General features: G+C 39.8%; 1 protein-coding gene across 6 annotated transcripts in view; it reads right to left on the minus strand.

Moving 5' to 3' along the window:
- The window catches only part of MED14 (mediator complex subunit 14), a 75,412-nt gene extending 52,862 nt beyond the window's left edge, over positions 1–22,550 (minus strand). For 3 of the 6 annotated variants that reach the window (XM_079910765.1, XM_079910763.1, XM_079910768.1), the window contains exons 1-11: positions 21,936–22,550; positions 16,909–16,935; positions 13,245–13,350; positions 8,236–8,409; positions 7,451–7,580; positions 6,856–6,984; positions 6,433–6,540; positions 5,770–5,902; positions 4,648–4,798; positions 4,095–4,206; positions 302–427 (exon numbers count right to left, since the gene is read on the minus strand). In XM_079910765.1, coding sequence (XP_079766891.1) covers positions 302–427; positions 4,095–4,206; positions 4,648–4,798; positions 5,770–5,902; positions 6,433–6,540; positions 6,856–6,984; positions 7,451–7,580; positions 8,236–8,409; positions 13,245–13,350; positions 16,909–16,935; positions 21,936–22,525 — 1,786 coding nt within the window. In that variant the 5' untranslated portion in view covers positions 22,526–22,550. Of the gene's footprint in view, positions 1–301; positions 428–4,094; positions 4,207–4,647; positions 4,799–5,769; positions 5,903–6,432; positions 6,541–6,855; positions 6,985–7,450; positions 7,581–8,235; positions 8,410–13,244; positions 13,351–16,908; positions 16,936–21,548 lie in introns of all 6 variants that reach the window. The other 3 variants (XM_079910764.1, XM_079910766.1, XM_079910767.1) reach the window with 3 other exon arrangements.
- Between the last annotated feature and the right edge of the window lie 1,668 nt (positions 22,551–24,218).

The raw sequence follows: 24,218 nt of genomic DNA on the forward strand, positions 1-24,218 counted from the left end.
TGACACCCTACTATTAGTGGTAAAATAGTTAATCTAAGAAAAGATCAGCCATCAATATTATTACTTTTACATAAGAGAAACAACATGACTGTACTTCATACTGGGGAGTTTCACTTCTGGTACAAGAGAGTTAAAATGGGCCCCAAGGAATAGACATCAGCCAGAATTATTCCTTCCATATCTACTTTCCATACACTGTTTATACCACCCCTCCCAATACCTTATGGCAAAAAATTTTTATTCTGCTTTTGTTAAAAGTATTTTTCTTTACCTTGAGTGAGTCTATCATTTAGTAACTTACCAAGTCCATAAAGCATCAACTGGAACATTCCAGAATGCAAATCTACAAAAATGTGTAGACACTCCGAATTACCACAGGGCTCCAAGATGGGAACAACAAGAGCTGGAAGTGCAGTCTCTATGGAAGCTGAACAGTTAAGAATTAAGTTATATTTCTATCTGAATATCCACCCCCCCAAAAAAATACATATATTTCTCAGTGAGTAGAAACGAACCAACTGCTGAATGATCCTGAATGTTACAGGAAAAACATAATTTTGCTAAACTGGGTTAGTAATATTACGTCACTTAGTAGCTCAAAAGCAGAATGTAATCTACAAGGTGACCTGAAACAAACACACCCATCTCAAATACTACGGCAAAGAAAAAAACCCTCCAAGATTCCTTTAAAAAGGTTAAAATAGCTCGTGAAAATTTAACCTTATCAGTGAGCTGAGTTCTAGTTTTACTTTCACTCAGTAATTACTAATAAGCTAATGTGAAGGATTTTCTTTCTGATATAATGGGAAAAAAATATTGTTTGGTAAACAGAATAAACTTCATTTATGGTCTAAATATTTTTAATGCCATTTTTCATAAAGAGAGGTTTTTCTGGCAATTAGGGCCCATGTATTTAAAAAAACCTCTGAACGCTATTAAACATTGATTATAAAGGAAAAGATTTTTTCAAGTTATTTATGTACCTCATTTTCAAGTCACAGATGAAATAAGAACAGAGGCAACTGCTAAACACAAATTCCCAAAGCTGCCAATATAGTCTTTCTAGAGTTTCACAGTATTTCCACCAGGCCCGATTAACTTTCCTCTTAATCTCACAAGTTGGTATAACACAATCCAGTAAAGGAGCAAAGTCCTGAAAGCACACCATGTGCTCATCACATTGATGACCTGCTAAAGGAATATGCTCTTCTGGTTACCACAGTCCTTTAAAGCTACACTGCAGGAGAAAGGCGGGGAGTGAGTAGAGTGGTAGCGTAGGCCCAGCCCTTCACCAGGTGTGACTTCTCTGTGCTACTTTGTTAAACAAGGACAATGACATCTTCCTGTCCACGCCATGGGTTCAGGAAGAAGCAATGACAAGCTTGTAAAGGTGCTTTAGAAAGCAAAGTGCTCAATAATGTACATTTTCTGTATTTATGTACCAAAGAAACAAACCAAAACCTCTTGTTATAAATTTGCAACAATTAAAATAGGTGATGTTGCCACTGGTACTGTCTATACAAACAAAATAATAAATCAAAAAAAGATTGCAGGAAGCATATTTAATCAGAGGAAAACAAACTGCTTTCAAGTGTATCTAACATATTTGCATACAAATCTTTGACAGGCAGGTCCAGCATAACTCATCTAAAACAAACAAAAAAAAGGACAAAAAAGGCACAAACGGGAATTTCTTTTACAATATTCTATCATTCAGACCAGTGTGACAAATTTAAAAAGTGCTTAGAGATTTGAAGCAGAGTTGCTGATTTTTAAAATATATCTGTACTGTCTTAATTCCTAATGGGATAGGAATGTACTCTTTAAAACAAAACTATTTTTAAAGTGTAGCAACGGAGTAAAACTAATTCTGACAATTGGGATGACAACTATAATTTCAATCTAATTAACAAAATTAAATATTTTTGAAAAGATAGGGCATCAGAGAAGAATACAGAGAACACAGTCCAAAAGATAGAAAATACTTTGATGTACATCTCTGAACATATTTTATGGCTGCCGATGTCTGTATTTTTCTTTACAGAAAATAAAATATATAAGGCCTTAAGCATTTAAAGGCAACAGGTTTTAATGGAGTGTATCCAGAATGGAGAAGCTTATGGAGAATTAAAGGCCGTGCAAAATGACTGAGCTGCACACTTCTTCCTGCAGCAGGAATATATACAAATCTCCTCTTTCATTTCTCCCTATCTATTTATTGAGGACAAAATGAGGAATGTACCAACAGACAATAATATAAAGTGGGAAGACTGAAGAGAAGCAACTAAGCCCAATTAGGAATGGCTGTGTGTGGTTCACAGCTCTGAACTGACCTTGAGACCCCAAATCTGGTGCTGACAGAGCACAACCCAAGGGAGAGCACCCTGGCTTCCTAGAGTCAGGTGATGATGAGAAGGGGCTGCAGGGCAAGTTACCTTTAGTGCCTTGAACTGCCTTTTTAAAATTGCTCTCCCAGAGTCCTGCCTACCCTTCCCTGAGACATTCCCACCCCACACCTCCCACCCTCAAGAAACCACACAATGCCCCCTGGGCTGTCTAAAACCTGCTATCTGTACACTCCCCTAGCCCTTCCTTGAAATGCTCCATTCTCCCGAGCTACTCATTTCCTCGGCTTATTCTAGTGAGGAGTTGGAAGAAAAGCCAGCTAATTAAGGGTAATTGCACTAAGGGGTTCGCAGAACAGACTATGGTCCCTGGTCCCAGCAAAGGATCTGACTAAAGCATGCTTTCCCATCACAAAAGAGATCAAGTAAGACTACATGAGAGTATAAATGCATGAACGTGAATTTAAAAAAACAGTTAAAGCATATGTCCTAAAATGGTGGGTCAGCAGACCTTATCCTACAGCAGTCCTTGTTTCCAGAATTGTTCCGATTAAAGCAGGGCTGAGGGGCCAAACCCCACGTGCAGAAACCTCCCTCTCCTTCAAAACAGTCTCCAAAGCACCTTTCTCTAACGCTGAGGACTCAACAGACTCGTAGGGCTTGAAAACCACTACTGTAGCACACTCCCACTACAGTAAGAGATCCAGGAAGAGCCTGGACTAACATCCTCAAATTACAGATGAGGAGAATGGGGCCCAAAGAATTTAAGTGACTTGTTCAAGAGCAGAAGAGCAGCTGAACCCACATCTTTTGGCTACTCAAGCAGTGACATCTCTACAAAATGCTGCTAAAGAAAAATCTTCGCAACTTACGTGAACAACACGCAAAACTATTCCTAGGTAAACACACGTTCAGTCCATTTTTCAAAGTAGTTTAAATATCCCCCAGGCAATCATACTGAGGTTTTTTTTACTTACTAAGACTTGTTTACAGATGATACTAAAGTAAACCAGAGCCTATCAAAAGATCATAAACCCCAATTTTCTACAATCCCAATGATATTTTAGAATTTCACTATTTTGAAAAATTAGAAATAATTAAAATTAGAAAAATTAAGATTGCAAAAATACTGTGGGCACCAGGTAATCACAGCTAAAAACTGGGGTAGGAATAGTAAATATGCTCATTGTAATACTGTGAAACAATATTCCTAGAATGAAAGCACTTACTTTGTAAATGACTGACCGTCCCCATACGCTCTGAATATACCAGGTAATTAGAAGATTTTTCACTATGTGTGCATATCTTTATTTCTTATTTTGAATCCTGTTAATGTATTAACAACTCAAAAACATTTTTAAAAAGACAAGGGATATATTTTGCTTCATTCAAACAGGCATTATTTCATAAATACATTATAAATATTTGCAAAGCTGCCTTAACCTTTTAGAAGAAAAAACAAAAGAAGACTCATATTAAAATGTTAAAATAGCTTCTATTTCAATAGGAAAGAAAAGTTTTAAGGAGAGTTGATATACATACATTTCAAAAATAAGGTCAAGCTAAATGAAAAAGAAGAAAGTAAGGGAAAAATTAAGACAAGCTTGGTAGATCACAAATTAAAATGCAGCCTCTACAACAAAATCCGTATATCAGGAAAAAAATCATTAAGAAAGACTCTTCAGAAAATAAAAGTGGATACTAATTTAAACAAAAGAAAGACAGAAATGCCATTTTAAAAGAACCTACAATTTTCATTGGCATTGAAACCTCTAAGAATGGCCTTCAGTTCCTGGAGCTTCTGATGAGCTCGTGCATGGACACTGTCAATCAGGAGTTTTTCTATTGATAAATGATCAATCTGCATAAACAAGAACAGAATTGTATGTGCAATTTAAACATTTTTACTTTAAAAGCCCGAGAGTAGATTATTGTGCTCCAAGATACTTCCTTTTAGAATCACAATGATTAAGCGTTAACCAGTAAAAGAAAGCAAACTTAAAATTAAAAAAATAAATTTAAATGGTATTGATAACTTAAAGGTTACAGTTAACATTCTGGCAACTATAGATCTGATCTAAATTACAGAATTTGAAAGAACATCTTAAAAATTATATTAGATGTTAAAACAACCACAACAAATGTACAAGCATAACATTCATTTAAAATAAGTTTCATAAAGGGTTTTAGGAACAATTAGGTATTTTAAAGGATTTGTGCTAACAGTTTAAGTATAAATGGTAAGTTATATTACTATATTCATTTAATCAAACCAATATTGAAATATATTGAGTTCTTTTACCTTCATGGCTCTTTCTACTAATTTGGAATCAGAAGCTGGCAAAGGAGGATCATGAAAAATCTGTAAAGGCTTGGAGACATCATTCTCATCAATTTTAATTGTAACTTTGTGAACAGATGCTGTTCCTGTTTTTCTCCCAAGAACCTGTTGACTAAAGAGAAAAAAGAAATATTAAGAATTTTTTCCAACACAGTCTGTTAACTTCTGGAATAAAAGAGAGACAGTCTATTGTGCACCTTATCCAGAGTCTAGAACATGGCAGGTCCTCACTGTTCGTTGAGGGAATATTAATATTGGGAAGACAGCTATTCTGTAATCCAACACAATATGATTTACTACATTAAAAAAAAAACACAGACACAGAATTTAAAAATAAAACACATGCACACACACACAAAAAGGCCAAAACAATCTTTAAGTGGTGTCTATTCACCTTTGATTCCTTTACAGAAAATGGGAATCAAGCAAAGTTCAAATAGGGAATAGAGGATTGGAAAACAGCCTGATACTGATTTTCCCCCAAAAAACTTCCCCAAAAGTTTTTAAAAGGTGCAATCCAAAATATAACACTGTGATAAGCAAGACTTTTTTTAAAAATGATACCTGATAATCTAACCTAATGGTCTTTTAGCAATCTGGTATGAAGCCAGAGTAATCTAATCTTTAAGAATAGTAAGTTTTGAGCTTCCCTGGTGGCACAGTGGTTGAGAGTCCACCTGCCGATGCAGGGGACATGGGTTCGTGCCCCGGTCTGGGAGGATCCCACATGCCACGTGAGCGGCTGGGCCCATGAGCCATGGCTGCTGAGCCTGCGCTCCGCAACGGGAGAGGCCACAGCAGTGAGAGGCCCGCGTACCACAAAAAAAAAAAAAAAAAAAAAAAGAACAGTAAGTTTTAGTACAAATAGATAAACGTCTACGTATTTAAAATATGCCATGTTCTAAGAAAGGTGTCAATTATGGATGTCCTATGTGGTTTATATACCATAGGACTTTACCATACAAAATCATGTTGCTAGAGGTACACAGAGGTATATGGTAAATCAGATGTATGAGAGAAAGAGAGAAACAAAAAGAGTATTTACAGTCATTGCATGACCCCACCAGAATCAACTTTACTTACTTCCAAACTGAGAGGGAGAGGCACTTTCCTGCATGATACCTTTCCACCTGTACGAGGTCTCCCCACCGCTCTCGGATTAACATTAGAGTTTGGGAATGTAGCACTTCTAACTGAAGTGATAAGCAGAAAGAATCTGATGGATCTTGTTAAGCAAATCTAAGATATTACTACAACAGCCAGTGAAGCATAAGCAAACTTCATTTAACAAACGCTCTATTCCCCAAAAGTTGGCTATTATACTTCTCCAATGACTTATACAAAAAGTGTTGGAATTTGTGACATAATTTTAGAAAAAGGTTTTGTATTTAATTTTGAACCAATATAAACAAAATGTAAGGTCCAGGTTGCCCCTTAATTCATCATAGTTTAGAGAATATGGGTAGACTAAATGGTACTATTTTTTCTCTCCAAATAGTACTATTTCTACCTTATCATTTAAAGTTTTTACCTGCAAAGTCAATAGTAAAATTTAAAACTTCATTTTTTATAGACATATCACTATTCTTTACACTGGCCAGTTCCCCAACCCCCGTTTCCACCCAAAAAGGGTGACGGGGAGAGTTTAAGCTGCTCTAGTTCAGGACTAGGGGCAGATGGAAATTGTGTGTGTGTTGGGGGACACAAATTCTTTACAAATACAGGGCTCAAATTTCAGAAGGATACGCAGGCAGTTGTACATGTCCTGAAGAGGTTTCTCATCGGCAAAGAGCCTAGACTGTACCAGCTGATGGATAAAGTTGATCTGCATACTATGAACCAAGGCTCGCCCATCTTCCATTGGCAGGAGAAAAGAAGGTGGTTAATCAGAAAAGTGTACAGATTGTGTCATAGACCAACTAAGGAAGAGTATATTCACTAACGATGAGTTTAAAAAAAAGAACTGAAATTATCTATGAAAACTAGAGAGTACACTAGAGAAACACTGAAACTTCTGTGGTCAGTAGGCAGTTACAATTATCATAAAACCTACATCAGATTACAGGATAAATTGCTAAACACATGTATTATTCTGCAAGAATGTTTCAATAATATAACACCCAACATTTAAATCAATACATAGGATTTAAATCATTATTTATGATTTACCTCCTGTTTCCTTATCCTCAACTAGAATTTCTAGCTTGAGAAGACGCCAGGGAACATCAGGGTCATCTCCCATCACAGTCAAGGTGGCTTCAAATTCTCCTTCCACTCGAAACTTCACTCGGCCATTTGCTTTCAGAAGAAGAAGAAGAAGGTCTACTTTGCTAGAAAATAAGCAGCTTCCCACTAACCTAGAACTTTCAGTCTCGCTCACGAGAAATTTTAAACAGACTTAAGAATCTTTCACAAGTGTTCAGACAATTCACTGGTTCCTGCATAAACAGTAGCCAGCTTCCAGGTCATCAAGAAACCAAAGGCAACTCTTCTAACATCAAGGAACAGTATTTTCTTGAGGCTCAACTCTAGGACCTAGTCTCTCCTCCAGCCCCAGGTAATCCTGCCCACTCCCCAGCTTCAAATACCAGCACTGTATTTCCAGGTACTAAAGGGAAATGATATGGCACAAGTTTCGGATTCAAACACCACCAAAATTGTAGGTCAAGACTTCATAAGGATATTTTAAAAGATAAAACCCCAAAAGCTGTTTGAAAAATATTCTAACGAGTCAATTCTTTAAAAATGTATTTCAGGTACATACCAACTGTAAGATTTGCTAACTGAGGAGGAAGATCTGTGGTTACAAGTCGATGTCTAAGAATCTGGTTCAGCTGGTGAAGTGTAGCTTGTTTCTCAATTTTGGTAATTGGGTCTGGAGGAATAATTTTATCCTACAAAAAAGTTTAAGTAATCTAAAAATAATGTACAAAGAGACATAATTTTTACCTGCGCCTGTTCTAACACAGTATTTTCTTACTTTACCCAAGAGAACCTCAACACTCATTTCTGCAGTCTACATCCAATAATAGTGACCATTACTATCATGCATTAGAGTGTCAATGATTCCACCAGTCCCCCAGCTAAGATGGTAATGCAACACGATCTTCTTCATGTTCTATTTATGAAACCAACTTAATGTCACTAGATGACTTTCACCACTTCTTAGAAGTATAAAATACAACAGCACCAAGTGAGTCAACAACTACCACAACAACAAATTTTTAAAAACACTTCCAAAAAGCAACTAGCGAGCCGTATTTTCACATCTGAAATAGATGTTAAGTTACCTTCATAATTCTGTTCACCCCCACCTAAATAAATAAATAAACAAACTCATTGTGATAGCTACTCACATTCTGGCTCCAATTTATTTCAAACCCGCCCCCTCCAAATTTTAATTATAGAGAAAAAAGCAAACTACATGAAATATTTGTTTTAAAAATACAGAACAGTTTTTTGTTTTGGCTGGGCTACTTATTAATATTGTAGAATCCAATGCCAAAGCCTTCAACTTTTGAGGGTGGGCTGGGGTAGGAATGCACTTACCCTAATGCAGGTTGGTAGCCGTGGGTAAGATCCAGTAGTCAGTACATCAATAGCATATGGGATGGCGAAACTAGGCAGGCGTGCATGGACCAGAGCATCTCTAGCTAATGAGGCCAGGCGATCAGCAGTATCCACAAAGAGGATGGCTTGATGATCTAAGAAGCTCGAGATCATCTTCAAAGCAAAGGGTATATGTATTACGCTTCCTTGAAAACCAGCCACTTTTCACGTCAAATATCATTTATTGATTCCAAAGTAAACTCTGAGAGGAATTACTATAGCTTTTCCATATTTCAAAATATTTCATCAAAAAATTTTCCAGTAATTTGAGGAAAGAAGAAATATTTTTAAAAACCAGTAATTTTCTATCAATTTAAATAAAAGGTTTCCCGATTCGTTTCTCCATCTTTAACATTACACATACATATGACAAGTTAGGAAAAATAAATAGAATACAATGCTTTTTCTCTTACAGACTTCTAGAGTTGATTGGTAATAAAGGAGACATAAAAGCATGGTCTCCTGGACCCAGACTGCCTTGGTCTCAACTTTAATTCTGCAACTCACTAGCCCTATAACCTTGGGCAAGTTGCTTAAATCCCTCTTTGCCTCAGTTTTTTCAATATAAAATGGAGATGATTTCCTCCCCCTCATAAGGTTGTTCGAGGATTAAGAGTTTATGCATATGAAACCTTTAGAACAGTGCCTAGAACATACAAAACACACAGTAAACATTGTCCATTATGAGATCTAGGCCAACTTCACGTCCAATATAGAAATCCTTTCCATCAGTTGTCTACTCAATGCATTTCACAAGTGTGCCTAAACTAGTAGAGGTCATCACGAAGCTGAAAACTACTTCCTTTCTGGAACAATACTTAAAAGTCTTTCACGTCCTTCAAACGGGGGAAGCCCACTCCATCTTCAAGCTGAACATTCCAAATTCCTGACTCACCATCCCTATTCCACTGCCTGGAAATGCTCCAGTTTATCAGTGATCAACTTAAAATATGGTATCCAGAATTAATAACACATCATGCACACATAATGCCCTACATTTTCTCAGTATTCCCACACTTATTTTACTATCTGATTTTCACGACTCTAGGAAATAGACAAAACAAGATAATTACTATTATCTTAGAGATGAGAAAATTGAGGCTGAGGTTTAGACACTTGCTCAAAGATAGTGAATAATCAGAGAAGCTGGAACCAAAAAATGTTTTTTCTAACTCTTAGTTAGACCAGCACAGCCCCTCATGACTAGTAAAATGGGGTTCTATTAACACCACCAACACTAACTTCTTATCAGCAGCCACGACACTGCTAACACACAGCAAGCTTGAAGTTAACTAAAAGGCCTTGATCTTCTGTGCATGAATCTCTATCAAGCAAGGTCCCCTTTCCCACCCGGAACCTAAAGCATGACTGTACTCTGATTTTTAACATATTTGAATCCTGCTTCTCTCAACTTCCGTATAGGTTTTTACTCAGATTTAGGTCATCCCAAGTCTCCATTCACTCAAGACACTGTAAAAATGCTTAGGCCAAAGAATACTAAAGATTTCCGTCCAGGAAGATGTGCGTCAACCCTAGTGGGGTGCCACAGTTCTTCGAGCCTACATCACTCCACCTTAAATGTGGGTTATTAATGAAACTCTCTAAACTACCTTGCTCAACTCAAAATAAACTAGCTCCAGCTATATTTCTTTGACTTCGAAATCAAATTAATAAAGATAAAAGTTTAGTTTTGAGTTACTTATTAGTGAATCCATATAGGTCCCTAATAATCATGCTCTTTTTTTATTCTTAAGTACTCACATACCAACTGTTGATATGATTAATACCAATCTCCTTTAAAATTTAACTGAGCACCAAAGAGACACTTCTCTAAGGAAAATAGACAAATGGCCAAAAGCACATGAAAAGACGTTCAACATCACTAGTCATCAGAGAAATACAAACAAAAAACACAGCGAAGTGCCGCTTCACACCTACCTACCAGGAACGGCCAGAATCAAAATGTCAGACGATAACAAGTGCTGGCATGGAGCAATTAGAACCCTCTGACATTGCTGGTGGGAATGTAAAATAGTAGAGCCATTCTGGAAAACAGTCTGGCAGTTCCTCAAATGATTATTAAATATACAGTTACCGTATGACCCAACCATTCCACTCCTAGGTATATACCCAAGAGAAATGAAAACACATGTCCACAGAGAAACTTGTATATGAATGTTTATAGCAACATTATTCATAATAGCCAAAAACTGGAAACAACCTACAAGTCCATTAACTGATGAATGGATAAACAAAATGTAGCAGATCCATACAATTCAGCTATAAAAATGAAATACTGATACAAGTACAACGTGGATGACCCTTGAAAACATCATGCTAAATGACAGAAGCCAATCACAAAAGACCATATATTATGATTCCATTTACATGAAATGTTCAGAATAGGCATATTTATAGAGACAGCAGAGGTTGCTTAGGGCTGGGGGGTGCTTGGGGTGATAAAGGGTAATGATTTTCTTTTTGAGGTGACGAAAGTGTTCTAAAATTGACTGCTAATGGTTGCACATATCTGTGAATATACTAAAAACCACTGAATTGTACACTTTATTATTACTATTTTTTTTTTGGCCGCACCGCACAGCGTGCGGGATCTTCGTTCCCTGACCAGGGATTGAACCTGTGCCCCCTGCGGTGGAAGCGCGGAGTCCTAACCACTGGACCGCCAAGGAATTCCCAGAATTGTACACTTTAAATGGATAGATTGTATGGTATGTGAATTATATCTCAAAATTGCTTTTAAAAAAAGCTCAAGGAGGAGAGAGATATTTTTTCTTTTTCTTAGCTAAAACATTATCCAGACTGCTTTACCATCAGTTAGAGTTCTATAAACCGCGTATTTATACACTCATCTAAACACTTTATATGTCTGGCGTGGCTAAAGATCATTATCTATTAAGAACCTCTAATGAGTCTAGTTAAATAATCATTAGGTTGAGAACACAAGTGTCAAAACGTGAATAATCCTCTAATTCTCCAGCTGATGGACTTTATCCCTGACAAAAACACATCTCTGTATCTACATTCACAAAACAAAAATACCAAAACTTTATGTATAAAGTTCAACATGAGACTTTATTCAGAATGCGACTTACTGGAACAGCCAATTCAAAAAACTAATAGGAAAATACTATACCATGAATTAATGAAAGATAAATACAATACGGCTCAATATCAAAACCAAGAGTTTTGGATTTTGCTTGATATTATTTTAACGACATACAGCTCAGTAGTATCAAACAGGTAATTTAAATACCCATGGTATAATTAGGGATTTAAAGCTAGATTTGAAAAATTGAATACTTGGATTTTATATACCTCAGTAATACTTAACTCTTCACTGAAAGTCTGAATACCTTTAGGAAAAGATTACCTCAAATTAACGAATTACTGAAAAGAAACCTTAGGCTTCTCAGAAATACTACCATGCTTCTTCATTTTGGCCAAAATAGATTCATTAGACTTGGTGCCCAAATTTGCAAAACAATGAAATGAATTGTAAACTTTCTGGTAAATAAGCTTGGAATAAGCCTCTTTATTAATATTTATAATAAAAACTATCCTTTGATGACAACATGAATAAAATAACTTTTTCCCCCATAAAGAAAATTCAATATATGGTACAAAATATCCTCCCCCTTTGATCAATGCTATATAAAAGGATGATACCAGCTTACTCCTAGAGACAAAAGATCTGTGGCTAGAAATGTGTCTTCTTTTAACTTTCAAAAAATATATTATTCTAGAATTTTAAATTCTCAACTTCTTCAAACCTCTTTTTTCCTTTCACTTTAGCAATTTTCACATAAGCTTTCTTTCTAATGATAAGGGAACCTAGTGAAACTGAGGATAGCAAATGCACTGGGCTAAAATTGAGGGGAGATGTCAGAAAATCATATGCAGAAACACACTGTGTTGTAGATTTCTTTCTAAAGGGAAATTTTATGGAATATGCAAACCCCAATAGACCTGCAAATGTAAAGTTACTATAAAAATATTTCAACTTAGCTTGTCAGGGTGCAAAAAATAAATTATGGTGGATAAATAAATGCTCTCATTATTTTAAGATTTTATTCATTTTATTATAATTACTCTACCCTTTCCAATACGAAATCTATTCTCCTCATTTTGTGTCTCATCTGTTAACACCATATCATCCTCCCCAAGTTATGAGCTCAATAGGCTAACACAAGATCCCTACTGATGTTTCTCCTCCTTAACGTTTCTTGAACATAGCTTAAAACTTTTGTGGGGGGTAGGGGGTGCATGTTTTAGAATCTTTGGTACACTTCGCTACAGGTCACTCCTTTGAATTCAAAAGAATGACTCAACCAACAGTCAAAAGACCATGAGCTTCCTGAGGGCAAGGACTATGCCTTATTCAAGTCTCCATCCACTATGCCTTATGCCCTGTGTGCAATAAAGGGTTGGAGAATGAACAGATGAATAAACGAAGGGACAGATAAGTGCTATCATCAGCTCTGGGGCCTTGAAAAAGCCATTTAACTTCGAGGAACCTTATTTCCTCATCTGTAAAATAAGAAAAGACTGACTCTGCCATTCTCAAAGGGTTGTCAAGAAATCAATAGGCAAATTTAGGGAATACTTTGCAAACTCTAAGGAAGCATACGAATGTAAGCTAACCATTTCCCCCTTTAGGTCCAGTCTCATATTTAATGTCTTCTAGCGTAACGACATCTCCAGATATGGCCTACTCTTTTTTCTGATTAGGTTTCCATAAACAAATACTAAGTTTCTACAGATATATACTATACAGTATCATACAGAAATAATGATTACTCACATAAGTAATGTATCCCAAAACATATCAGCAGATATAAGTTAGAGCTAAAATTAGAAATTATGCCTATTACAAGCTAACATTCCAAAAAAGTTATTTTATATAAAATAAAGTCAAAAGTTTAACTCACCGCACATTTTTCCACTTTGCCAGCATTATTAGCCCATTTTACTAAAGCTAATAATCGAACAAAGAGTTGGCGTGTCCGGCTAGCAAACTGCACTATTTCTATTTTCCTTTAAAATAAAACAAAACAACTCTTAATGAACCAACACATTTGAAGGAGTATTTCACAATTTATTTTATCTGAGCTAAAATATGAATCAGTCTTTGTTTACAACCATTACAATGAAATGAACCACCTAAAATATTTATTTAAATATGAATTATTGTCACATTTTGTATACCACCTGCATATACTTCATTTTCTACCTCAGAGTAACATCTCCAATAGAATGCTTAAGCAATGAATCACATTTTCAAATTAATTTTATACTGCAATAAAAGTTGTTTACTAAAATATACTAAATTCACAAATATAAAATTATTATATAGAAGTTAACTGGGTCACAAAGGGGACCAAATTATGGTTTGAAGTTGAAATTATGAATTAGTAACCTTTCTGGTAAGAGAAAGGAAGTGAAATAGCTCTTTACCAAAACCTGAAACTGTATTATTTCTACAAAGGCAAGGGCCCATTTCCCATCTTGCAAGAGCATGATTTATAAAATTGAATAAAGAGCTTAACTATGCAACTCCTGACCAAACTAATTTCAATAACAAAGTACTAAAAATAAAAGCTAAAAGGTCTGTCCATATCTATTTTTATACTATACCCACTACAATGCTTTTTCTCCCCATACTCATCAGTATTTTTATCATCTCCTCATAAAGGCTTAAAAGCTTTACTAAAAGCTTTACATTGTCAATCAGCGTGTTAGCTAGACCTCTCAACTTCATGTCGGCTACAAAACTGATAATCATACCTTTCATGGTTTACCTTATGACACACACAAAAATATTCGACAGGCCAGGACTGATGACAGGCCCCAGCAAGACACCAACCTCCCTCCAAGTGGACTCTGACATATTAATCTTGTTACAGCTGTTCACTGACCTGTAGATCCGACCCACACCTCTGTATCTCACCAACAGCAATACCATGATGCAATGCGCCAAAATGAAAGTTTCTGCTGAAGCATAATCCTAACTGAAGACCACAGAGTCTAGATCCTATTGAGAGCATACATACCCCACAAACAACCTGAAAGACTTCCTTAAGGTTCAGCCTGCAATATGATTATTGGTGGTAGAAAGAGAAGAATCAAGGACACTGATACAATTATGACTCTTTGCCAGGGTCTGTGAAGGATCCTTAGAGATAAAACAAGCAGAGAGCATCACAGGCAAGACTGGAACACAGCAGAAATGTTAAATGTACACTAAGATCTGGCAGTCACCTCAGTGCTAGGAGCCTCAGTGCTGTCATTCTAACTCAGCAACGGCTTACAGAGGATGTGAGGTCTCTTCTCTCACAGAGTAAACATATTTGTATATTACTAATTCTGTTGCCAGAGGAGCTCCTCTACTGGAAAGGAGACATCCCCCTTTGTAAACTATTTTAATACGGTTTTTTCTTGACACCACGCTGTCCCAAGTGATAGGCAGCATGAGTTGGTTTTCCAAGGCCCAGTTTCCCTTCCTACCCCAGAGTGGACAGAACAAACCCTGATTTTCTTTTTTTTTTTCTTCCCCAAATGAATGCATTGTGGGTATTTTATTTACTTTTGGCTGGTGTCAAATATATTTTTTTAACATCTTTATTGGAGTATAATTACTTTACAATGGTGTGTTACTTTCTGCTTTATAACAAAGCGAACCAGCTATATATATACATATATCCCCATATCTCTTCCCTCTTGCGTCTCCCACCCTCCCTATCCCATCCCTCTAGGTGGTCACAAAGCACCGAGCTGATCTCCCTGGCTGCTTCCCACTAGCTATCTATTTTACATTTGGTAGTGTATATATGTCCATGCCACTCTCTCACTTCGTCCCAGCTTAACCTTCCCCCTCCCCTTGGCCTCAAGTCCATTCTCTAAGTCTGCGTCTTTACTCCTGTCCTGCCCCTAGGTCCTTCAGAACCTTTTTTTTTTTTTTTTAGATTCCATATATATGTGTTAGCATACGGTATTTGTTTTTCTCTTTCTTACTTCACTCTGTATGACAGACTCTAGGTCCATCCACCTCACTACAAATAACTCAATTTCGTTTCTTTTCATGGCTGAGTAATATTCCATTGTATATATGTACCACATCTTGTTTATCTATTCATCTGTTGACGGACACTTAGGTTGCTTCCGTGTCCTGGCTATTGTAAATAGAGCTGCAATGAACATTGTGGTACATGACTCTTTTTGAATGATGGTTTTCTCAGGGTATATGCCCAGTAGTGGGATTGCTGGGTCGTATGGTAGTTCTATTTTTAGTTTTTTAAGGAACCTCCATACTGTTCTCCATAGTGGTTGTATCAATTTACATTCCCAACAACAGTGCAAGAGGGTTCCCTTTTCTCCACACCCTCTCCAGCATTTATTGTTTTTAGATTTTTTGATGATGGCCATTCTGACTGGTGTGAGGTGATACCTCATTGTAGTTCTGATTTGCATTTCTCTAATGATTTAATGATGTTGAGCATTCTTTCATGTGTTTGTTGGCAATCTGTATATTTTCTTTGGAGAAATGTCTATTTAGGTCTTCTGCCCATTTTTTGATTGGGTTGTTTGTTTTTTGATATTGAGCTGCATGAGCTGCTTGTAAATTTTGGAGATTAATCCTTTGCCAGCCGCTTCATTTGCAAATATTTTCTCCCATTCTGAGGGTTGTCTTTTCGTCTTGTTTATGGTTTCCTTTGCTGTGCAAAAGCTTTTAAGTTTCATTAGGTCCCATCTGTTTATTTTTGTTCAAATCCTGATTTTCATTTCCTTCCTTAAAAACGGACCAGCCAAACCATAATACAGGTATGCTTCAATTGTCTCTTCCACTTCTATCTTTTCGATCTATGTCTAACTCTCTCAGAAAGGTCACTGGGGGTAGGGAGTGGAGCGTAGTCACTAATAAATGCTAAAGTCCGCCCTAGTGACTTGGTATTTAATAAAAAGATCAACCAAGGAGCATAAGTAGTTCCAAATATAGAGTCACGTAGCCTATACTGTAGCCACAGTTTAAATCTCCCTCACCTAATTTCTTTGAAAGCTTAATTTATCTTGTTCCTTTGGACTATGGAAACATACTAGCATTTAGAAATGTCTTAAGCCCCAAACTCCAACTGAATCAAAATTCTCTTAACTATAAAACAGCAATAGCAGTAGACAAATGTCCACTCTCTATAGATCTCTAATAGCATCACTGCAGCAAATGATAAATTAGCAGCAAACTTTCTAAAGTCAGTCTCTTCCTCAGCTTTCTCCATTTAGTTCTGATTTTCTACATCTTCCTACCCCCTCAGGCACTTGACCTGGTCAGTGATTCAATAAAGATTTCTAGAAGAGAAGGTCCAGAGCTGGCCTCATACCAAGAATTGTCAAGGATGAGGAAATTGTATTTCCCAGGGCTCCTTAAACAAATGGTGTGAAGTCACCCTAGGCTCTCTGCGCCTATGTTCCTGGTCCACAGCTCTACCACCCATACCTACACATACCTCCCCGCCCCGCCACTTTCTCTCTCACTCACACACACACATACTCATAGATATATCAACACAGACACAGATTTAAGGTTTTTTTCATACTCACCTTTCCACATCAGATTTCCTTGGCAGTCTAAGAAGAAAAAAAAAAGAAACTGACTAAATACATGCACACCTTCATTAAAATATGATAATGGTCTTTACTTTGACTTATTAAATACCTTAGTATTTCAGAAAAACTGGATGAATAGACACTACAGGCTTGTGTGGCTCCCTACTCTTTTTTATTTTATGAGTTTCCGGCAATATAGCTACAAAGGAAAAACTAACAAAGGAACATTTCTCTCCATTCAAAGTGCTTCAAAAGATACTGCATGAACCTCAAACATTTAAAAAGACCAAGTCTTACCTTAGCACACTACATCATAGAGAGTCAGAGAAAATATTCTTTTAAGACCAAAATGATCACGGTTGCAAGGTACTACTTAGTTGCCAGCCTCCCCATATTCAATGGAACCTTGCTTCCAAGCACTAATCCCTCCATGTTTTGTTATGGTGGGCAAAACTAGAAGCTAGGCACACAAAAGGGCCAGCGTCAGCCAAGGGATGTACAGTAATTATGATGTTGCTTGGTTAGATGCAAATGATTACTTTTAAACAACTCCAGTGAGGTTTTTTTTTTTTTTTTTTTTTTTAGGTACGCGGGCCTCTCACTGTTGTGGCCTCTCCCGTTGCGGAGCACAGGCTCCGGATGCACAGGCTCAGCGGCCATGGCTTACGGGCACAGCCGCTCCGGCATGTGGGATCTTCCCGGACCGGGGCACGAACCCGTGTCCCCTGCATCGGCAGGCGGACTCTCAACCACTGCGCCACCAGGGAAGCCCTCCAGTGAGGTTTTGATCTCTTTTTTGCTAGTTGTCCAGTACAAAAGCCAGCAACCAATGTCACCCTTTTCCCTGAAATTATACCATTTAACACTCTCACATCCACCGATGCTTAGAAACATCCTGATTTGCTTCCTGAATCACCACATTCTGTAAACCTCTATCCTATGGTCCAAGATTCAACAGCCTGAACTCTAAAGCCTCCCCTACATCTGATAGGCTCTTGAAGAAAACACACTGAACCGCTTAGACCCTCTTCCCCCCGACACGCCACAAGTGCAGAAAAACGAAAACCACCGCCAGAGATTCGAGGTACAAGGAAGGGAAACTATTAAAATGAGCTCTGACTTAGAGTTACCTACAATTCTCCGGGTAGACAATGGGATGGAAGCTCAAGTTATGATCCAAGTGATACAAGAAACTAGATAGGAGCTAGAAGGGCCAGCAGATCAGAGGATGAAGCAAAAATTAAGGCCTTATTATAAGACTGCAAGTAAAAGCAGCTACTGGGAAGTTCCTATACCTGTGAAAGATCCGGAAAACACTCCTTGAGAAGACTCCCCTGTCCTCAAGAGAGGGAGAGAATGAGAACCATGGATACTTGTATGTGAGAGAGGGAGAAAAACAGAAGAGTAGAGCCTTTGGGGGTAGAAAGAATAGGAATCATTGTTCTAGCCGCCGCCCCCCCCCCCCCAGAGACCCTAAAAGGATCATCTCTTGCCAGAGGTGGTGTCATTTCAGGGACAAAGGACAGGCTTTGCTGCCTACATCCCTCCCCCCCCCCCAATTCCTCCTAATCTATTTAAAATTCCTTTATGGATGACAAATCCACCACTTGGGGCAAAAACCAACCCTAAAGGGCGAATCTTTGGAGGAAGTCACAGAAACCTTGTTTACACCAAAGCGTTTTAAGACAAGTTTACATGACTGAGATCCTAGCATTTTCTGATTTTAATTAAAAGAGGTTTTTAAAAGGAAGAACCTACGTCTCTAAAAAATCACAGCAGAATGTAAACTCTAAAATGAAAGCATGTATTACATGAGTCGGGGGAGGAAATGAACAAGCAAAAGGAAAAAAAATAGAAATCTGGGGCCAAAAACAAACCACCTTTTTTACTTTCAATAGTCCACAGACAAGCATCAAATGTGGCAGAAATAAGACTCAAAGTATACCTTGAACACTGGTTTTATATTAATACATTAATCCTGGCAGTTTTTACCTGGAACAAGGAAAAATACATGATTTAGGAACTTCCAAGGTATATTCCTAAACCAATTTTGGTTACCACAAATCAAAAGAGAAAAAAGTTATTTTATATACCTATGTATCAAGAGCAACAGTGAATTTTCCCCTTAAATTCCCCAGGTCTACAATGACAGGTGCCCTGACTTAGAACAGTTATTGTTCTAAGCCCTGGGGGAGGTAGCAAACAACTCAAAATCCCTGTCCTCATAGAACTTCCAGTGAGGAGGAGACAGACGACAAACAGTAAGTGCTGCAGAAAAACAAAGCAGTGAGTAAGAAGGATAGGTTGAAGGGGCAGAGTACTTCTCATGGGTGATCACCAAAAAGTCTTTCTGATAAGTTACATCTGAACAAAGACCTAAAGGAAATGTGAAAGCAAGCCACACAGATTTCTGCGAGAAGAGCAAAGGCTCGCAGGTGGAGTGTGCCTGACCCTATCAAGAAAGATCAATAAGAATAGCGTGACTGAAACAGAAGAAGCAAGGAGAGTATTAGAAATGAAGTTAAAGAGGTAAGGGAGAGAAGACACATCATGTAGGATATTAAAGGTAGACCACAGTCTTGGTTTGCTCAAGATAGTCCCGGTTTATGCCTGTCGTTCTGCCATTGCTATTAATAGCACCACCTTTCATGCTCAAAAGTGTCCTGACTTGGACCATAAATTTTATGGTCACTCTCTATATAGGTGACTATAAAAAGTTTTTACTCTAAGTGAGATGGGGAACCACGGGAAAGTTGTGAGCAAATAAGTTTTAAAAGGATCATCCTGGGGCTTCCCTGATGGCGCAGGGGTTGAGAGTCCGGCTGCCGATGCAGGGGACGCGGGTTCGTGCCCCGGTCCGGGAAGATCCCACATGCCGCGGAGCGGCTGGGCCCGTGAGCCATGGCCGCTGAGCCTGCGCGTCCGGAGCCTGTGCTCCGCAACGCGAGAGGCCACAACAGTGAGAGGCCCGCGTACCGCAAAAAACAAAAAAAAAGGATCATCCTGGCTATTTTATGGAGGAAAAACCGTAGAGGGGCAAGGGTAGCAGCAGAGGCCCCAGTTAGCAGACTACTGCAGTAACACGAGCAAAGGATTAACACTTGATGGAAACGTTGAAAAGTGGTCAGATTCTGAAGTCAGAGATGACAAGACTTGCTAATGTACTGAGTGTGGGATTGGAAGAAAGAGGAGCCAAGAATTACTCCAAAATTTCTGGCCTAAAAGCATCAAAAGGAAGAATGGAGGTACTATTTAGTGAGATAGGAAAGTTTTGGGGGCATCGAATGGAATCAGCAGTTTGGTTCTGGACTTGGTCCAGAACTTGCCCATTAGGTACTTAAACGTAGGCACCTGGATACAGAGTCTGCAGCTCAGTGGAGGCGCCTGTGCTGGAGAAATAAGTATGGGAATCATCAACCTATAAAGGGTGCAGGATGAAGTATAAAACTATATACTTATTCTACAGCAATAAAATGTTTCTTTTCGGGCTTCCCTGGTGGCGCAGTGGTTGAGAGTCCGCCTGCCGATGCAGGGGACACGGGTTCGTGCCCGGTCCGGGAAGATCCCACATGCCGCGGAGTGGCTGGGCCCGTGAGCCATGGCTGGCCACTGAGCCTGCGCGTCTGGAGCCTGTGCTCCGCAACGGGAGAGGCCACAGCAGCGAGAGGCCCGCGTACAGCAAAAAAAAAAAAAAAAGTTTCTTTTCATAACTAAGTCCTGAAACAGTAACAACAACACAATTCAAAGAAGTGCTACAAATGCCCTATGGAGAAACAAATTATACAAATTACACAAACACTGACGGCGGCAGTTTTCAACAGTTTCCCATAGCTCTACATAGGACGGGTACATGATATCTTCTCATGGATACTCAAATTCTTATGAAATCCAACAACTAATGGTGCAGAGAAGTATATTACCACAATAATCCCTCATCATGACAGCTATTTAAGTTTCTCATTACACGGGCGCGGGGGGGGAGGCTTCTTTCTGTAAAGTACAGTGTATCAAAATTCTCAGAATGATGTTTTACAGGAATAAGTGGAGCCTATTCTAATTCTTTAAGTCATCTGCAAAAAAAAACATTTTAACAGTCTCTAGCAACAAAGTACTGTGACACTGCACAGCCTAATACCTACATACTCGTGTATTTCAACTGAATACACTGATCTGGAGCCTACCAATAGATAAAAGATAAAAACGAATCTAGATGAAAACTAGTAACTCTTACTTTTTCTGAACATGAATTTAAAAGTGTAAAACAGCAATTCAAGTATATATACCCCTAAATTTTAGTTTCTTCACACACGTGAAAATCTTTACAGTGTATTCCGATCCTATTCTGAAGAGATTAACACCCTAATCATGTCGCAAGGCATTTCACCCGGTAACTTGGTGATTTACAAACTCCGTTCATACCCCAAGAGACAATAACAGCAGGCTAGTTACAAAACAATCTTACACTAAATGCGTGAAGACTTCAGTCCCAAACGTTCCAGAAAAACAAACAAACTTGGAATCCAAAATTTCACATTATTTTATACACAATACATCTCCTGAGTTCAAACTTTGTCAGGAGTAATTACAACCCACATTTAAAATGTACCGTAAGAAGCTGTAAAACAATTTCTCACCTTTGGGTTTTTTGGGGGTTTTTTTTTGTAACTCGAATAGTATGTATTCCTAAACCGTAATCTTGGGGTCTGGGCTAGAAAGCTTCCAACCAAGAAATCAATAGGGTTCAGCTGGCAAATCGAGCAAAAATTCCAAGGACTGGCTTTTCAGGGAGTCTAACAACGTGCATAATTCACAAGTCTCGGCTGCTTCATCTCCAGAAAGACCCCAAACGCAAAGCTTCTCCTCCACCTCCGCTGGGCCCCAAGAGTTCAAAAATTCTAGACTAAGCAGTCCAGCAAAGAGGAGAAAGCAGCAGCCTTTTGGGGAGAAGGAGGTGCGAACCTCTCAGCCGGCTGGGCGGGAAGGGGGGGCTGGGGAGCAGGCGTGGATTTCGCGGCACTTACAGATCAGTCAGCACCATGAGCTCCGAGTAGGCCCGGTGCAGCAGAAATTCGATGAGGGTGCTTAGCCGGTAGCCAGGGCTAGCCGCCGCCGCAGCGGCCGCCGCCACGGCGGCTCCCGGAGGAGGAGGCGCCGGGGCTGACGCGGGGCCGCTGCTGCCCCCTCCGCCGCCTCCGGGCGGGACCAGCTGGTTCTCCAGCTGCACTGGGGCCATCGCGGCGCAGAACCGGGCTTGGCGCAGCGGCACAAGATGCGGACCTCGAGTCTCCCTCCCGGGCGCTCGGTCACCGCGCCGATGTGGGCGCGGGCGGAGTCGTCGCCGCCGCCGCCGCCGCCGCCGCCGCCGCCGCCGCCGCCGCCGCCGCCGCCGCCGCTTACTACCGCCAGGCCGCCTCTGAACAGGAAGCCGTGCGCCGGCCGCGGAGGCCCGCCCCCATGTAGCGACAAGCCCGCCGGCTCCAGGGACTGGAGTAAGGGGCGGGGGGGGAGGGGGCAGGGGGGAGGAGGGAGGGCGGGGAAGCGGGGCGGGCGCCGCAGAAAAGCTGCGCTCCCGCAACCGATCAGATGCAGCTCCGCCAGGCAGCCGCAGCATCCATGTTGTTGACTGCCCAAAGCGGAAGTTGTTAGGCAGTACTGAAAGGGAGCCAAAGGGGAACTTCCGACAGCAACCTGTGCCTTTTCTCCCTGCTGTTGGGCGCGCGGACGCTGGGGGGCGCGTGGGAGTGGGGCGGGGCCGGCGCGCTGGCGGGAAAAGCGGAAGCGGGGGCCGGGCGCCCCCGGAAGTGGATGTGAGGGCGGGGCCGGTGCGAACGTCAGCAGTTGCCGCGCCCTTGCCCTCTCCGCCCTCTGGGATTTAAAAGCCTCCAATTTGCGCTGAGGTGTCGATCAACGCTCCCCAGGTGGGTGCAACACGATCGGGAGGCCACCCCATCCCAGATGTTTGTGACTTGTGGTTCTGGACTCGCAAATTGTTGCGGCTGCGTGCTTCTGACTTCTCAGATCTTTGCCCCGCCCACAGTCTGCCCATGCGCCTTTCGTGGGATAGAAGACGTTTCCGTCATTTTTTTTTTTAAACTGTGGGAAAAGATTCGAGAAAATCTGATTAGGGGTAGGAGCAGGGCCACTGGCAGAATAACCTCACTTTAACGGAGTTGAGTATATGCTGAGTTCTTTACCGACCCCCAAATCCTGGCAGTTCTACCACGGAAACAGCCCTTAAATCCTCTACCGCTGATTCTCCCACTTGGTTCTTGTCCCTGCCCTTGAAGTAGCCGCCCTGCCTTCCAAGGACTTTCAGTTCATCTTCTGTGCCCTACTGCCACTTTTTCTCCCCTCATAATTCACGTTTAATAATTTTGCTTCCTGCGTTAAAGCGGCGATTCTCAACCTTGCCTGCACGTTGGAATCTTGGGCGGTGGAGGGGTGGGTGGCTTTAAAAAATATTTATGCCACCCCCACCCCCAATACATTCGACTTTAATTGGTCTGGGCTTCAGGATTTTTAAAAGCTTCCTAAGTGATTTTAATGTGCAACCGTTTAAAAGCGTCAATTGCTGCGACCCTTTTCAAACATCTATTTGCAGATTCTTATCTGTAACTCTTAGGTGTAAGAGATGCACATGCTGTTCCCTAAGGTTAAAATACTCTCATTCTTGTCCACTTGTGTAATTCTTAGTCGTTCTTGAAGACCATTCACCTGTCTTTTGAGGGTGTAACTTTTGGAGTGTAATTAATCACTTGCTCCCTCTTTTGTGATCCTAAAGCACATTTACACAAACAATACCATCATAGTACTCAGCAAAAGACATTAGATTACTTACACTCCCACCCCCACACACACAGGTACAGTTGCTGGAGGGCAGATAACCTCCCTAAGATTCATCCCTATGCTGCTACCTCAGGAAACAAACACATTGTTTCTAAGTTAGTTAGAATGTTACCTCTTTTTTTGCAGTTGTTTTGATTTGTTTTACTGAAGGTTCTTTTTCCTCTTCTGAAAACTATTGACTTCACTTAAAACGCCGTGATGGTCACATACACACAAGATGTACAAGATGGTCCTTAAGGTCTTTTCTAATACTCACATTCTGATTCTGTGTGATGTTGATGGGATTTTAACTCTGCCTTATTGCATTTATTAAACACAGTTATACACCATGCCTCTTGGTATTCATTCTATTTGGCAGTAAGATTCTACCTAGAGAAATTACAACCAATTTGCAAATAAAAAAAAGTAATGGGTGGATGGGGGTTGTTTTAGAAAAGAGGAATTTTCACCGGCATCCA

This window comes from Stenella coeruleoalba (assembly GCF_951394435.1).
Source record: "Stenella coeruleoalba genome assembly, chromosome: X".
Lineage (NCBI taxonomy): Eukaryota > Metazoa > Chordata > Mammalia > Artiodactyla > Delphinidae > Stenella > Stenella coeruleoalba.